We start from the raw sequence: 16,267 nt of genomic DNA on the forward strand, positions 1-16,267 counted from the left end.
GGGCCCTAAATATTAGGCAGGTGTACTAGTTTCTTTGGCTCTTCAGTGTATAATGGACTGCATCAAAATCTTTGTGCAAAGTAACATTTCCGTCTAATGAAAACTTGTGGAAATTCCACATGGAAACAAAGTAATATGAAGTTGTTTCTCTGCCTTGTAACTTGCACAGGCTGTTGTTTAGAAAACAGTCATAAGTCAGAAAGAAACTGAACCGTTGATTAGATGAAAGGTTTGTAATAAGCTTTCCAATATGATAAGTGGTGTATTGTTAAATGAATTTAGGTTGTCTTGAAAACATCAGACCAGATGTTACTATGATGTGTTACAGGCATTGAAGGGTAAAATCAGAATTCACAAGGAATTTGTATTGCGTTGTAAATGTGGTACATGTCAAAGAAGAATACTGTATTATTTTTCCAAGAAATGTGGTTATACAAACTTGTGCTCTTCTGCCAAAATTATTCAGTCTCATTTCATAAATAATATTGCTTTCATAAGGTCTTTCCACATAGACAGAAAAAACATTAATTTTTTTGTAATGTTCTCACAGATGTTGTGGTATCAGAATACAAATACGAAGCTGAAGTCAAAATATCAAGAAGTATGTTCAAGATTGGCTAGTGAATCTAAAGAAAAAAATTTTCTAGAGAAACATCTCTACAAAACACAGAACAGTGATAGTCGGATGGCACTCACCAGTGTTGGGGTATGTTTTATTTCATATTTAATATTGAATTGTTGTGTGATTATGGACATACACAAGTTTCTTTTGCTAGTGAGGTTCATGACATTAAGAGTTTTCTTGTTTCAGGATGTGCCAGGAGAGCTGAGTGTCCAGTGTAGGTAAGCAAGTTTCCTTCATGCATGCACTTATGCAAAAGCTCACATGTATATCCTTCCAGCTATCCTGATTTAAGCTTCTGCAAACTCTGCAGATGCCTATACTTACATATGGTTCCTTATGGAGGGTAGCAGCTATTTCATTGATTACAGTGACCAATCTGGCATATTGACTGACCTGACCTTGTAATATTAGGCAACGTGGCCTAGCTGTGTTGTACTGTGATTAACTAAAAGCAGGAGGGAACTATTTTAATGATGATCCTCAGAAGTAAAATATTCTGGAAGTAAGAGTCCCACATTCTGGTCTCGGGGTAGGGGTTATTCAGGGGAATCTTATCATTAGAAAAACAAATTTCATTTGATGGGTCAAACTGTGGAATTGAGTAGATAGGATAAATAACTTGAAAATATAAATGGAAGATTGAAGTTATAGTGAGGATTAATGTAGTGCTGTGACAGGAGATATCTAGCACATGAGTACAAGGTTATCAATACAAAACTGAATGTTTAATAACCAGAGGAAAAATAGGAATGTAGGTAAACAGTATGAAGAGAATAGAGAATGACTCATCGTAGCCAATACAAACACAAAGCTACCGCTCACCACATGGGAACGGTCTTGCCGCAGTGGATACATTGGTTCCGTGAGAAATCAGAATATTTACAATGTTACTGGTACATTTGTGTTTGATGTACCTTAAAGGGCAGTACACACCTGAAGACTAAATCTTTTAGGTTTCTTTCCCATGTTTATTTTAGAATTACTATGGCAGAAAGTATAATTATTCTTCCAAAAGGAAAGTAACTTCACATGTAGCTGGCTTTTTTTATGGAAAAGTCTAAAACTTGGCCTGCAGAGAAATATGTTGCAGTCAGGGGAGCACCAGCTTGTCACTTTCTTGTTGCTTTACCAGTCGATTAATTCATCTTGTCAAAGTCTTGCAGACCTGTGTTGGACGCTGCTCCTTCTCAGTTTCAGGATTTTTGTCAAGAAAGTGTTGTCCTACAACTTATTGCTGGTGAATAGTGGCAAAATAGGGGGCGGGCATAAAATATAATATATAATGGAAACTGATTAATAATTGCTGCTTGAATAATTAAAAAAAGTTGGACAGAATAATTGAAAGAAATTGGAAGGTACAGATATACCGAGTGAACTTTAACTGGCCGCTAATATCAACAGATCTTCAATATTCAATACATTTAAGATCAGCATTCGTCATTTAAATTTACATACTTCTCGTTATCATAATTATGCATAAAGCTGGTTATTACGATGCTGTTACTGGATCGCTATTCCTCTGCTTATGCAAATTCCTCTTGTCGGATCCTCTTGATACAATATTACAATGGTGGAACTCTTAATACATCCACTCACTACCACTTATAGAGGCAAACAGGCAAAGATACAGAAATTAATCAATTGGAGAGCGTATATCTACTTGATTTGTTTGTATTCCAACATTATCACTGCTACAAAATAACTTATTATTTTTGTGTGACAGAAAAAATAATAATATGATCCATTACAGTTGCCCCCTCCCCCCTATTGTGCACTGACATCATATGGAGGTGCATGGTGTCCGGGCTTATTTCCCTTTTTGAGAGTTCATAACGCTAGCTGGTGTGGGCATAGCCTTTATTTTTTGGCCATTGGAGTTATCCTATATGGTTATAATTTGTACTAAGATGTCACCTTCTTTTAACATTTACATACATAAGTTTTCTTTCATAACAAAGTGCTTGCTGTAATGGCATAGGCCCATTATTGTCAGTCAGTATCTGCCGAGTGTGTAGATTGCGAAGCATGTGCAGGCAGCTCAACATCCGTTACCATCCAAGCTCGCTCTCAGATGTTTAATACAAAGTCATTGTGTCCGTGTCATGCGTTCACATTAGCCTTCACTGCACAAATTCGTTAAGCTCATGTTCAGTGTCATGACCCTTTGTGAAATCCTCACTGTGGTGACAACTGGCGTCCATATCAGCGGCATGAGGAATTTATTTCACCTTGTCGCTCTCACTTATTTGGTAGGGACACCATCCGTACATCTGACATCAATCTACAAGGTAAGTTTCTTGCTGCTTTTACGACGTTGTTCGAGCACCGAAAATTCATGTTACGCGAAGTATTGTCATCTTTAGTTTATCATGCACACACCCATGTATCTCACGCGCACACTTAATACTTTGCAGGCAGGTTTTGTACGTTTTTGCACTTTGCTTTTGAGCGTCTTTCATACTGTTGCATTAGACAAAGTTTCCGTAGTGTCCTTTCCACATACCATACACATAACAAAAATGATACAAATACAACTACAAAAATAAATTTATCCTATTCGTTTGCTGACACACCATTATCATTGCTTATATACATTATAGTATGTTTGTCATTTTGTTTTAGCAAATTTTGTTAAATTACGATTTTGTTGCATTGTTACTCTTGTTTGATTTTACATTATTTACATAACATTCATACAATAATAGATTCTGTTTTGATTTATGACATAATTTGACATACATTTCATTCCTGTTCACAGTTACTTCTTGTCGGAGCATATTTATCAGTTTCAAAGAATTAAAGAAGTAAACAATAGTCGCTACAATAGATTCTACATGCTACTCAAATAACTACCCATGGCCTTGCCCCTCTAGCATTCTCCAGGAAGGAGCTAAACACTACAGGGTTGAGGAAATTTCACAGAAAGACATTTATGTGCTCAGTTATGCTTCAGTATTAGGCTTAACTGTGATCCCAAGAACAAAATGGTTTGTTGTTTATAAACACAACTTAAAGCTGATGATACCAATCGTATCAAATACTTATTTAATGTTTAAAGTGCAGCTCAATATTTGTTATGTTCATTGTGTAGAGAATAATCATTTCATATGCTGAGGTATGCAGAGTTGTATCATCAATACTATATGTTATGTACAATGAGCATAAAACAGTGTTTATATAAGTAAAAAAGTGCATAAAAATTTCAATGTGAATCAGGTGTTTGACACTTTCATGGGAAGTCGATACTCACAGTAATTTGGTTTCAACCTCTTGATTATTTGGTAATGCTCAACCACAGTTCAGCATTGTTATATGCGATGTACTGCAACTATTTTCTTTTACACATGCTTTCACACTATCATATTCATACATATCGTTAACTTATAACTATATTTGTCTTGTGGTGTGATCTTTCTTATTTTTATATGGTTCCTAACACTCTACAAGCATTTGTTTTTCTTCACCTTAGGATGTGTTGGTGCATCATTCCCTGGAAGAAAAACTTAATACTAACTTAAAATTAAACCTTCATAAATAAATGTACAGTGGCTGGATGGCTACTAATACCTCTTTCATACATTCAACCAGGTATACATTTACTTCAGTGTGCTGTGCAGTCGTGGTATCACAAACTCATTTAATGCCACGTGCGCATCTCTACTCACCTTGTAGATCTGAAAGATAAAGTATCTTATAGACGTGGTGCGACCTCTTATTCAGTTTGCCCCTTATACTGTACTCACTTGTTTACCTGCAGCCGTGCGGTTCTAGGCGCTACAGTCTGGAACCGAGCGTCCGCTACGGTCGCGGGTTCGAATCCTGCTTCAGGCATGGATGTGTGTGACGTCCTTAGGTTAGTTAGGTTTAATTAGTTCAAAGTTCTAGGCGACTGATGACCTCAGAAGTTAAGTCGCATAGTGCTCAGAGCCATTTGAACCATTTTACCTGCAGCAGGAGTTTTCTGGTCCCTCAAATATAATTAGTGCGTGTATTTTCAATACTTCAATTTGTAAATATATACACTCCTGGAAATTGAAATAAGAACACCGTGAATTCATTGTCCCAAAAGGGGAAATTTTATTGACACATTCCTGGGGTCAGATACATCACATGATCACACTGACAGAACCACAGGCACATAGACACAGGCAACAGAACATGCACAATGTCGGCACTAGTACAGTGTATATCCACCTTACGCAGCAATGCAGGCTGCTATTCTCCCATGGAGACGATCGTAGAGATGCTGGATGTAGTCCTGTGGAACGGCTTGCCATGCCATTTCCACCTGGCGCCTCAGTCGGACCAGCGTTCGTGCTGGACGTGCAGACCGCGTGAGGCGACGCTCCATCCAGTCCCAAACATGCTCAATGGGGGACAGATCCGGAGATCTTGCTGGCCAGGGTAGTTGACTTACACCTTCTAGAGCACGTTAGGTGGCACGGGATACATGCGGACGTGCATTGTCCTGTTGGAACAGCAAGTTCCCTTGCCGGTCTAGGAATGGTAGAACGATGGGTTCGATGACGGTTTGGATGTACCGTGCACTATTCAGTGTCCCCTCGACGATCACCAGTGGTGTACGGCCAGTGTAGGAGATCGCTCCCCACACCATGATGCCGGGTGTTGGCCCTGTGTGCCTCGGTCGTATGCAGTCCTGATTGTGGCGCTCACCTGCACGGCGCCAAACACGCATACGACCATCATTGGCACCAAGGCAGAAGCGACTCTCATCGCTGAAGACGACACGTCTCCATTCGTCCCTCCATTCACGCCTGTCGCGACACCACTGGAGGCGGGCTGCACGATGTTGGGGCGTGAGCGGAAGACGGCCTAACGGTGTGCGGGACCGTAGCTTCATGGAGACGGTTGCGAATGGTCCTCGCCGATACCCCAGGAGCAACAGTGTCCCTAATTTGCTGGGAAGTGGCGGTGCGGTCCCCTACGGCACTGCGTAGGATCCTACGGTCTTGGCGTGCATCCGTGCGTCGCTGCGGTCCGGTCCCAGGTCGACGGGCATGTACACCTTCCGCCGACCACTGGCGACAACATCGATGTACTGTGGAGACCTCACGCCCCACGTGTTGAGCAATTCGGCGGTACGTCCACCCGGCCTCCCGCATGCCCACTATACGCCCTCGCTCAAAGTCCGTCAACTGCACATACGGTTCACGTCCACGCTGTCGCGGCATGCTACCAGTGTTAAAGACTGCGATGGAGCTCCGTATGCCACGGCAAACTGGCTGACACTGACGGCGGCGGTGCACAAATGCTGCGCAGCTAGCGCCATTCGACGGCCAACACCGCGGTTCCTGGTGCGTCTGCTGTGCCGTGCGTGTGATCATTGCTTGTCCAGCCCTCTCGCAGTGTCCGGAGCAAGTATGGTGGGTCTGACACACCGGTGTCAATGTGTTCTTTTTTCCATTTCCAGGAGTGTAGATATAATGTATATAGTAGTGTAACTTTAGTAAATATCTCGTAGCTTAGGATCTCCTTCCTTGTATATAATTCCTTAGCTTATCTTTGTTCGTGTGTATTGTATAGATAGTTGTAGTATAGACAGTCCCTTTATTTTCTAAGTCCCTGTTTATGCAATAGGCTTTAGAAATGCTAGGCAGGCTGTAGCTCATAGGGGTTGTTTGTTTTGGTGCTCCAACACTTTCAGCTATCTCTGTCTAGTGCGCACGAGCTTGCAGTTTGTTGACTAGTTTGCTCCCCAATTCGCATACACTGTGTCGCTCTGATACCACTTACATCATGGTGAGTTGTGTATTGCATTGCGCGCTACTGTGCATTTCACAAATTCGTTTATTTGTTTACAGCTGGGCTATGCGCAAGGCAAAGAATTGTATTTAGAGTATCATTGTCTCTAGACACATAAAAGTAAAATTCTTCCTTGTTACATCCACTCACGTTACCATTTACACATTTGACGTATAAAAAGAAAAAGATGAACAAAAATTTTCCATAAAGCCCTTCATCAATATATAAACATTCTCAAGTCTTTGTGTGGGTAAAGGAGATTTTAGTAATTATGTGTGGTCCAGAGTATAAGAGTTGCTACTTACGGTTCAGTTTTCCAATTTTTGTGGATTTGGGGTGTGTTCTAAGTAACGCCTTTTGTCCTATATAAAACTGTGTTGTATGTTTCAGCTTTCTGTCATAAACTCCTTTCCTGTATTTACCCCAGATTTCAATGTTGACTACAGCTTGTTGTATTTCATCATCAAGTGAGAGTTCCAGTATCGTTATCTTGGGTAAAGGTTTTTCACACTCGTCTACCTGTTTGCAATTGAACATCAACTTATTTGGTGTAAATCCAGTTGATGTATGGGGAAGGTTGTTAACAACTTGTAAGCAGGGAGTGACATATTCAGTCCACTTGTTATGTTTACGAGGTATATAGGTCCTCACAAACCTGTTGGATTCCTTAAACACCCTTTCTATGGGGGACACTTTGGGATGAAATTTCGATACTAAAATGTGTTTGATTTGGTTGCAATCTACAAACTCTTTCCATTTACATCCAACAAAATATGAAGCATTATCTGTTAACATGACTTCTGGTTTCCTACTCTTGCAAAATAACCCTCTTTCACTTGTCTTATAATCGAACCGGCTGTAACTTTCTGTTCAGCCTACAGTTTTATGTATTTTGTGAAAATATCATACAGGCCTACTGTATATTTTACTCCCCTGTTACCTCTGGGATAGGGTCCAACCACATCTAATGATATCTTTTCTAGAGGTTACTTAGCCACAATGGGATGTAGTTCTATGTGTTTGGAGATGTTAGAATATTCACTTTCTGGCAAACACACTTCGTTACCACCTGCAGTACTCTTTGTCTAAGATTGGGGGAAATAACAATATTTACTTATTTTTTCAGTGCATTTTGCAGTGCCATAATGGCCCCAAGTATTGTGTGTGTGTATAACATAAAATCATCCACATATTCCTCTGGCAAACACACACACCATTGTTCTTGTTCGGGATGGTTCCTATGGAACAGAACACCTTTGTGAATAGTAAAATACCTTTTTAACTTATGTGTAAGTTCTGCTCTTACCTTACTCCAGTGTGTGTCTTCCTGCTCTAATTGCTCCAAGTGTTTACGCATGTGGATATAGTATGGTCGGAGTGTTTTGTCTTCCATCAACATAGCTCTTACTTCACCTTCCTGCTCTAAAAGATCATTGAATTCCTCTAAGCCATGTCGTAGTCGAGAAAGAGCATCAGCTATTATGTTTTGATTTCATTTTATGCATACTATTTCAAAATCAAATTCTTGAAGGTACATACACCAACTGGCTATCCGTCAGTGTAGAAATTTACAAGTTAACAAAAACGATAGGGACTGATGGTCACATTATACTTTTGTGTGTTTACCACATAGGAAATATTCAAACTTTTTAAAGGACCAAATTACAGCCAAACCCTCCAACTCCGTAACTGAATAAGAACGTTCAGCTTCAGATAAGGTGCGACTCGTGATGCTAATTACCGTATTTACTCGAATCTAAGCTGCACTCAAATCTAAGCTGCACCTGAAAAATGAGACTCGAAATCAAGGAGAAAAAATTTTCTTGAATCTAAACCGCAACTGAAATTTGAGACTCGAAATTCAAGGAGAGAGAAAAGTTTTAGGCCGCACCTCCAAATCAAAACACAGTTGGTCCATTGTAATATGAGAGACAATTTAGGTCGAATGAATGACGATACAGCTACCGTAGTTTGGTTCGAGTCGTAAGCTTAGCAGTTAAGCTTTACCAGTTAGCCATTGCTATGCGTCAGGCTCTCCGTCCGTATTTATACGGGTACCCTTCCTTTTTCACGTGCTTCGTCTGGTTTGAATTGATTGCTTATTTTTCTTTGATCTCATAAGTGCCGTTCTCTTTCTTATAGGTGTTTACGTCACTCTAAGCTGAAATGCATTACTGTACTGTGTCATGCATTGTTTGTCGCATTCTGATTATGAGAGTTTATGGCCTGTCGCCGTTCACGGCTTGGCTTGCTTTTTTGCGTGCTACTGCAACTTAAAAGGAATCGTCTCCTTAGCGAAACAATGGCAAGAGACTGTTATTTGTTGTTACTTACACTGCTGCTTTCTTTGATAATGGTCAACAAGAACCAAATAATAGACTGCGTATGATAGATGATGTTCTGAACGAGAGTTAAGCGAAAAATTTTCTCTGTTTGAAAATATTTGCAGACGCCTCTTCAGTACATTACATTTTGCACAGAAATTAGCCATCTTAGATTTAAAAATTTAGTAAATTACCGTGCTTCATTTTTGACTGTATTACTATTTGGCATAAGAATAATACAAATATAAACATGACATGATATGTATATTCTTCCGCGTTTGCTGTTGTCTCACTCTACATTCGCAGTTTATTAGGCAGACAGGATTTAAATGAGATAGCAGCAAACACGAAAGAATACATGGCAAAATGTTTATATTCGTATTATTATGGTGAAGAGAATACTGCATGTGATTCACAATTCCTAAAAGTTCCTATTAGCAACCATCTCTTCTCACAGGTAGGAAAAAATTCAGAACTTAGAGTTGGCCATATTGACAAACATCCCAAACAGTCTTGCCAGTCGTATTTTCGTAGTACATTGAAATGCTGCTACATTCGAAGATGAACAATACGGAATTTGTATTTACTTCGTTGGATAATGTATGAAAATGCAGTGGTCGGGGCGGAAAAAAAAGCTCGTCTTCCACCATTTTTTTTTTTTTTTTAATTATTTACTAACGCAGAGGTTTTGGCGCCAGTATTTATCTAAGTGCGTGCAAAGCATTCCTGTGTAGCGCTATATATATTCGACGACAGAAGTTAGTTATGGCAGCTCCTACCAACATTTTTCAGAACTTCCGCTTACTTTGCACTCGATTCTAAGCCGCAAGCGGTTTTTTGGATTACAAAAACCGGAAAAAAATGCGGCTTAGATTCGAGTAAATATGGTACTTTAAGATTAAGATTTCCCTCTTCTTCTACCATTTGAAAAAGGCATGCACCCAGACTGTTAAAAGATGCATTGGCGCATGAACAAAAATCTTTCTTTATGTCTGGTTGAGATAAAATATCATCTTTTAATAAGGCTTGCTTGATGTTTTTGAAATCGTTTTGATATTGCTTATCCCATAACCAAGGTTTGTTTTTCCAAAGAAGCATCATTGTTAATAAGTTGGTTAGGGATGAATTTCCTGAAAAATGACACGAGGCCTAAGTATGCCTTTCATTGTATCTTGTTTTGAGGAACAGGGCAGATCCTGAAGGCATCAATTTTTTTGGGATCTGGCAGTATGCCTTCCGAAGAGATTGTGTGTCCTAAAAATTTTACATTTTCTTCTCTGAAATTAGATTTATTGAGGTTTGCTGTTACTCCATATTCAGAAAAGTGGCTCAATATTTGTTCAATTAATCTTAAGTGTTCTACCCAAGTGGCTGTAGTGACTAAAAGATCATCCAAGTATATTGTTACCTTACTCAAAAGTTCAGGCCCTAGCACTCTGTCAAGTGCAGAGATAAATACACCTGCACTTACGTTCAGTCAAAACAGTAATACTTGAAATGAGAAGCTTCTGGCCCCACATATCAAGGCGGTATATATGCTGAGTTTCTTCATGTAGTTTTAATTGCCAATATGAATACCGGAGATCAGTTATGGTAAGAAATTTAGCATTATGGAATTTCATAAGCTGTTCCTCTAAATTGTCTGGACATGTTTCAAACTTGTACAGTAATCTTATTAATGTTATGTGTGTTGAGGACAAATTGTGCGCCTTGCCATATGGCTTACGTCCAAAACAGGACTACAATAAGGGGAAAATCATGGTTGTATTATGCTCCATTCAAGCACCCTGTTAATCTCATTTTTTACTGCTTCCCTCTTTGTCCATGGTATAGGGTATGAGGTAGGACAAAAAGTTTCGTGAGGATACACTTCCATGCTGTACATAAAATCCTTAATGATTCCCTCTTTTTTACTTGTATATAAACAAGTATCAGTTCCCTAAGTTGCGCTTGCTGTTCTTAAGGGGAGCCGGAACGATCCATCTCCTCCATGTTAATTTCAGCAAATAGAAGGAGCATTTTTTCTGAAACCATTAAACATATTGCTCTGAAATTTGGACTACATGTTCAGTGAATATTTCTCTACAGAGTTATAATGCCATGTTAAGAAATATTCATTGCTTTTTTTGCAGATCCTTACTTTTTTTCTCTAAAATTTTGCACTTTCTCTTCTATAACTCTTGAATTATACAATATTTTTTTACAATTTTGTTATAAAAATGAAGGAAAAGAAGTGAACAACATTGTGTATAAATTTCATTGATACACTGTTAGCAGTTTTTGAGAAAATTTTCCTCAAAGACGAAAAATTTAAAGTTATGGGAAATGGCTTCAAAAGTTTTTTAATGCATTCCTGCCCCATATGATGGATTATCAGCATCCTCTTCTTTTTCCAGTTTTAGTTTCCGTTTCACTGGTCTTTTCTTCCCTTTTGCTGCATGTTGTAGGCTTTTGTCTCTTCTTCCTGCACCTCTTAGTCTTTCTTCATCAAGTAGGCGCATTGTGGAAATGGTGTTGTCCTGGCTGGAAACCTAAACGTTTCAGCACATCACATCTGATAATGATTCCTTCATTGTATGTTGCCAGTGCATCATACACTCCAAAATGTAATGTTTTTATGTGTACAAACAGTCTTTTGGGAATCCTAATCCAAATTAAATTATTTACACTTTCATTTAGATTTTGTGTTTTTCCGTGTAAACACTTTTCCAATAAACTTGGCTGTGATAAATCTCTGAATATGGGCTTAATTACAGCATTTGTCAAACTGTTTTTATGGGCATATTCCTTTTCTGATTGGTTCTTACGCCATGCGTCATCACCTGTGGGGCACAGTGAATGTTGTGGGTGCTCATTTGTTGATGCAGTATGAAAAAATAATGCCCATACTGCTCTCATCATATGCTCAATGCTTCTTGTGTTTTGCCTAATTGCAGACCCATAATACCTCTGCAGTCTATCAGTTGCTTCATCTGTTAATCTTCCTCCAAGAGTCTTACCATCACTAAGCTTCTGGGATCCTAATGTCTGCTTTAGTTTGCGCAAGCGAGCCCCCATGCGCTTCTGCACATGTCCAATGCACTCCTGTTTTTTTAATGTGAATTTCATTGCCATAAAGTTTCTACAGCTTTATATCCCTTAGAATCACCATCTCCTACATAGTTTAGTGTCTCGTACATTATACCACTTCTGTGCTCTGGAAAAAATTGCTTTCATTCCCTCTACTTCCGTCGCTCCACTCGTGCTGTGAAAATTTGCTTCACAACTTTCACTATGTTCGTCCTTGGTATTGCGCATACATCTACAATGTTTTTAGAGAATAGCAACATCAATTACTTTGCAACTTTCTCCACTGGTAGCTATCACAACTCCATTTGGAGATATTGGATATGTTGCCATGATCCATCTAAAGCAATTCCCATTATCTGTCACAGCTTATTCAACTGCTTTCTTCATTGTTGCTTGAGCAGTATCTCCAGCAGAAAGTCTCACCAATTCATTATAAAATCTAAACTTGGTTGGTGGTTTTGGCAAGTTCATAATTCCACATAACCTTGTCCCTGCAGCACTGCCCTTGCCAATGCAACGTAAGCCATACACTAGCCTAACATTTATATCATACACCTTCTTTCAACTATTACCTCTATGAGGAATACTGTTAGAATTAGAAAACGAAACTTCTGCCGCACATTTGTTACACTTCAATAACATTTTGCATGCCAAGCCAATGTGTGTGAGGTTATTTTCAATTCCAATCCTCTTCCTTTGCAAACTTGGCATAATACGTTATGTTTCAAAATATTAGAGAGCAAGGAAATGTTAATCATTTCATTCACATCTTTTTATATCACTTCCATAGTTTTCAAGTTTTTCTTTGCTATCACAAACTTTATTGCTGGAAGAAGTTCTATCACATTCATCTGGAGTAGTTGGTGAAGCAGTCTGGGCCGGCCAAAGTGGCAGAGTGGTTGCAGGTTCGAATCCTGCCTCGGGCATGGATGTGTGTGGTGTCCTTAGGTTAGTTAGGTTTAAGTAGTTCTAAGTTCTAGGGGACTGATGGCCTCAGCAGTTAAGTCCCATAGTGCTCAGAGCCCTTTTTTTTTTAAAGCAGTCTGGACAGCATCTCCCTTCGAAACAACAAAAGATTTCTTCTTCCACTCATTGTGCCTTTTCTTAAACACTTAATTGCTGAAACGGGTCATATTGATATCCACAAACCAAATACGTAAGACAGGTATGAGAAAAATTCGTCAAATATGCAAAATTGAACAGCTAAACAACACAAAGCGAACTCCACAAGTCAACACACAAAGCGAACTCCACAAGTCAACACACACGGTATTGTGTTTATGTTTACCGATATGAACAGTCACTTATCACAGAGATAAAGTCATAAAACGTTGGAAAACAAAACACTGTCTAATTCCGCAAAGATACCCTGCTTGCAGCCAGCGAGCGGCGCCGTCAGAGGTGACATGCCAAGTTGCTACAACCATTTAGTGCGTAACAACTTTGCAGTGATAAAAAAAAACACACTTAGAATTCACTTAGAAGGGTGAAACTTGATTTGTTTTATTCAGAAAACTCCAAATAATTTTAAAATGAAAAACCAAAAAACGTTAATTTTGTCATTTTGATTGTTCTGGCTCCCCTTACGACAAGCACTTTGATTCACTTACCTTTGGCTTATTGTGTCGACATTTACTACTTCTGCTGCCAACTGTTTGTTATTGGATGTATTGACAACATAATTATGTGATTTACCAACTGAACTTCAAAGTTGCGGGTAACTTCAGTTTTAAATCTGTTGGTACTTCCCCTGATTAGGAGTATTACAAATAACACTAGTCAACAGCCATTTTGCATCTGGAATGTGTTACATCAACTAGTACGTATTTTGGTGTGTAGAATCCGAATATACCTTTCAAAATGTTTCCAGCTAGTACCATTTTTGAGTTTTTAAAGGTTTTTTATTTTTCGTATTCAGTATTTCACTTTTTGCTGTTCTTCTGTTTTGATATTTCATTGTTTTTGATTTGCAGAGGAGAGCTAGATGATCTACAAATCGTCAGTAAATGGTTGGTGTGGTAATCCAGTGGTGTGAAAGAGATCCTCAGCGAGTGTTTCCTGTGAGAGGCAGTGCAAACTTTTTGTGTTTAAAGCTTACACTAAGAAAAATGGCAACTAGTAAATCTTGTTGCTGTCTAAACCACCCCGACAACATTTGTTATGTGTGTGGGGAAATTCATTCCAAAAGCCCAAAGAAAATCAATCACTGATTTGGTTAAGAAAGCATATAAATTGTGTTGTGGCGTAACAAGCTAGTCACGCCACACTGAGAAGGAAGCCAAAAGGCACGCGTACACACACGCCGACTGGCGTCAAGTCTGGAACAGGATAAGTTATGACTGCTATAAAGAAAATACGTAGCTTTGGAATATACTTAACTTTTAATGCTTCCTTTGGTACATCTCTCTTGACTATACAAATGAGACTCGTAAGATACATGCACTGATACAATTGGCGCCTTGCTTGGTTGTAGCCATTAACTTAGCTGAAGGCTATTCTAACTGTCTCCCGGCAAATGAGAGCAAAGGCTTCGTCAGTATAGTCGCTAGCAACGTCGTCGTACAACTGGGGCGAGTTCTCGTACGTCTCTCGAGACCTGCCGTGTGGTGGCGCTCGGTCTGCGATCACACAGTGGCGATACGCGGGTCCGACATGTACTAATGGACCGCGGCCGATTTAAGCTACCACCTAGCAAGTGTGGTGTCTGGCAGTGACACCACATTCCTCCCCCGCAAATCGGCGAACGGTCGTGTTATAAGGCTTCCGCCCGCCGTGGGGAGGACCCCATGTTGACGTATGCGATGAGGTGGGGAGCCTAACAACAGGCGAGGCTGTGCCACCCGCACCCGGCCATTCGGTCCGAGGGGAGCTAGGAAACGCCTGAAAACCTAGTCCAGGGTGCACGTCAACATGCGGTGTATGCGCCCGTAGAGAGACAGGAGGGGCCGAAGGGTCGACCTCCATGTGGTCGGGGCACCCGACGGGCGAAGATGACATCTGGTCCGGAGCGGGCAAGAGTTCCATGGTGGAGGACAGCCGGTCACGGGAAGCGAGCGGCGGCGCGTGACCCAGGGAGGCGCTGGGCGGCTGCAGCGAAGCGTCCACTGCGGGCGGCGCCGGCGGCAGCTGCGGCGGCTGCGGCGGCAGCGGCGCGTCGCCATGAGGCAAAATGGAAGGCAGCATCGGAAACACCTGGGGATGAGGCGAGCCAGTAGATGGGTCCCCAGGGCGCTGACCGGACGGCACCGTCGCTGAAAGCAGACGGGGAGCGGCAGAACCCAGGCGACGACAGAGGCGCAGCTGATTGAGATGCCGACGCACCTCACCAGAGGCCCCCAAAACCTAATACATCGCGCGGCCGAGGCAGCGAAGAATGCGCCCTGCGAGCCAACGCCGTGAACCGCGATAGTTGCGATAGAAAACAACGTCGCCAGGAGCAAAAGCAGTAGTCTGCCGCTGTACTGGAACCTGATGCGGCGGATGCAGCAAAGACATCAAGGTTCGATGAGGACGACCATGGAGCATCTCAGCCGGCGAGCGACCATCGCGGGGCTGAGAGCGATACGAAGACAAAAAGAGCAACAATGCGTCCTTCCTAGAATGCGACTCTTTCAACTTCAATATCTGTGACTTGAAAGTCCGGACCAACCGGTCAGTGGCACCGTTGGACTGAGGCGAAAACGGCGCGGATGTCAGATGTTGAATACCATTGGCCTTGCAGAATGACTGAAATTCTGCGGACATGAATTGTGGGCCATTGTCGGAAACAATAGTCTGGGGAAGACCTTCAATGCAAAAATAGCGGACAACGCTTGGATGGTGGCAGGTGACGTCGTGGAAGACATCCGGACAACAAAAGGAAAATTACTGAAGGAATCCACCACAACCAACCATAGAGCATTCCAGAATGGACCAGCAAAATCGATGTGCAAGCGTTGCCAAGGGGAAGTGGCGTTTGGCCATGCAAAGAATTTCCGCGGTGGGGCGGATTGTTGTTCGGCACACGCCACGCAAGAAGAGCACATAGTCGTAATCGCAGCATCGATTCCGAACCAAGTACAGTGCTGACGAGCAAGTTGTTTCGTTCGCACTATACCCCAATGTCCTTGGTGAAGAAGCCGTAAGACAGAGGACTGTAACGAACGTGGGACCACGACTCTGGATTGATCATTATCTGAACGCAACAACAAAACACCACGTCGTACAAAAAGTCTCTCCTTGTGAGCAAAAAATCGGCGAACCAACGGATCCTCGATCCGTGACTTTGACAAGGGCCATTGCGTAGCAACAAAACGCAAAACAGTAGCAAGGACAGGGTCAGCAGCTGTGGCTGTAGCGACACGACGAAAATCAATCGGAAACGATTCGACCACGTCATCGGTTTCCGAATCAATGAACATGCAAGCAAGTTCAGAAGAATCGAATGCTTTATCCTCAGCAACAGGCAAACGGGACAACGCATCAGCGTTTCCGTGCTTAGCAGTGG

The 16,267-nt window shown here is 41.2% G+C and overlaps 1 protein-coding gene across 3 annotated transcripts in view; it reads left to right on the plus strand.

Annotated features, from left to right (window-relative positions):
- Window positions 1-16,267, plus strand: part of LOC126262468 (girdin) — a 242,450-nt gene that overhangs the window by 136,914 nt on the left and 89,269 nt on the right. For all 3 annotated transcript variants that reach the window (XM_049959128.1, XM_049959129.1, XM_049959130.1), the window contains 2 exons: window positions 551-706; window positions 812-843. In XM_049959128.1, coding sequence (XP_049815085.1) covers window positions 551-706; window positions 812-843 — 188 coding nt within the window. The remainder of the gene's footprint in view (window positions 1-550; window positions 707-811; window positions 844-16,267) is intronic.

This window comes from Schistocerca nitens, chromosome 6 (assembly GCF_023898315.1).
Source record: "Schistocerca nitens isolate TAMUIC-IGC-003100 chromosome 6, iqSchNite1.1, whole genome shotgun sequence".
Taxonomy (NCBI): domain Eukaryota; kingdom Metazoa; phylum Arthropoda; class Insecta; order Orthoptera; family Acrididae; genus Schistocerca; species Schistocerca nitens.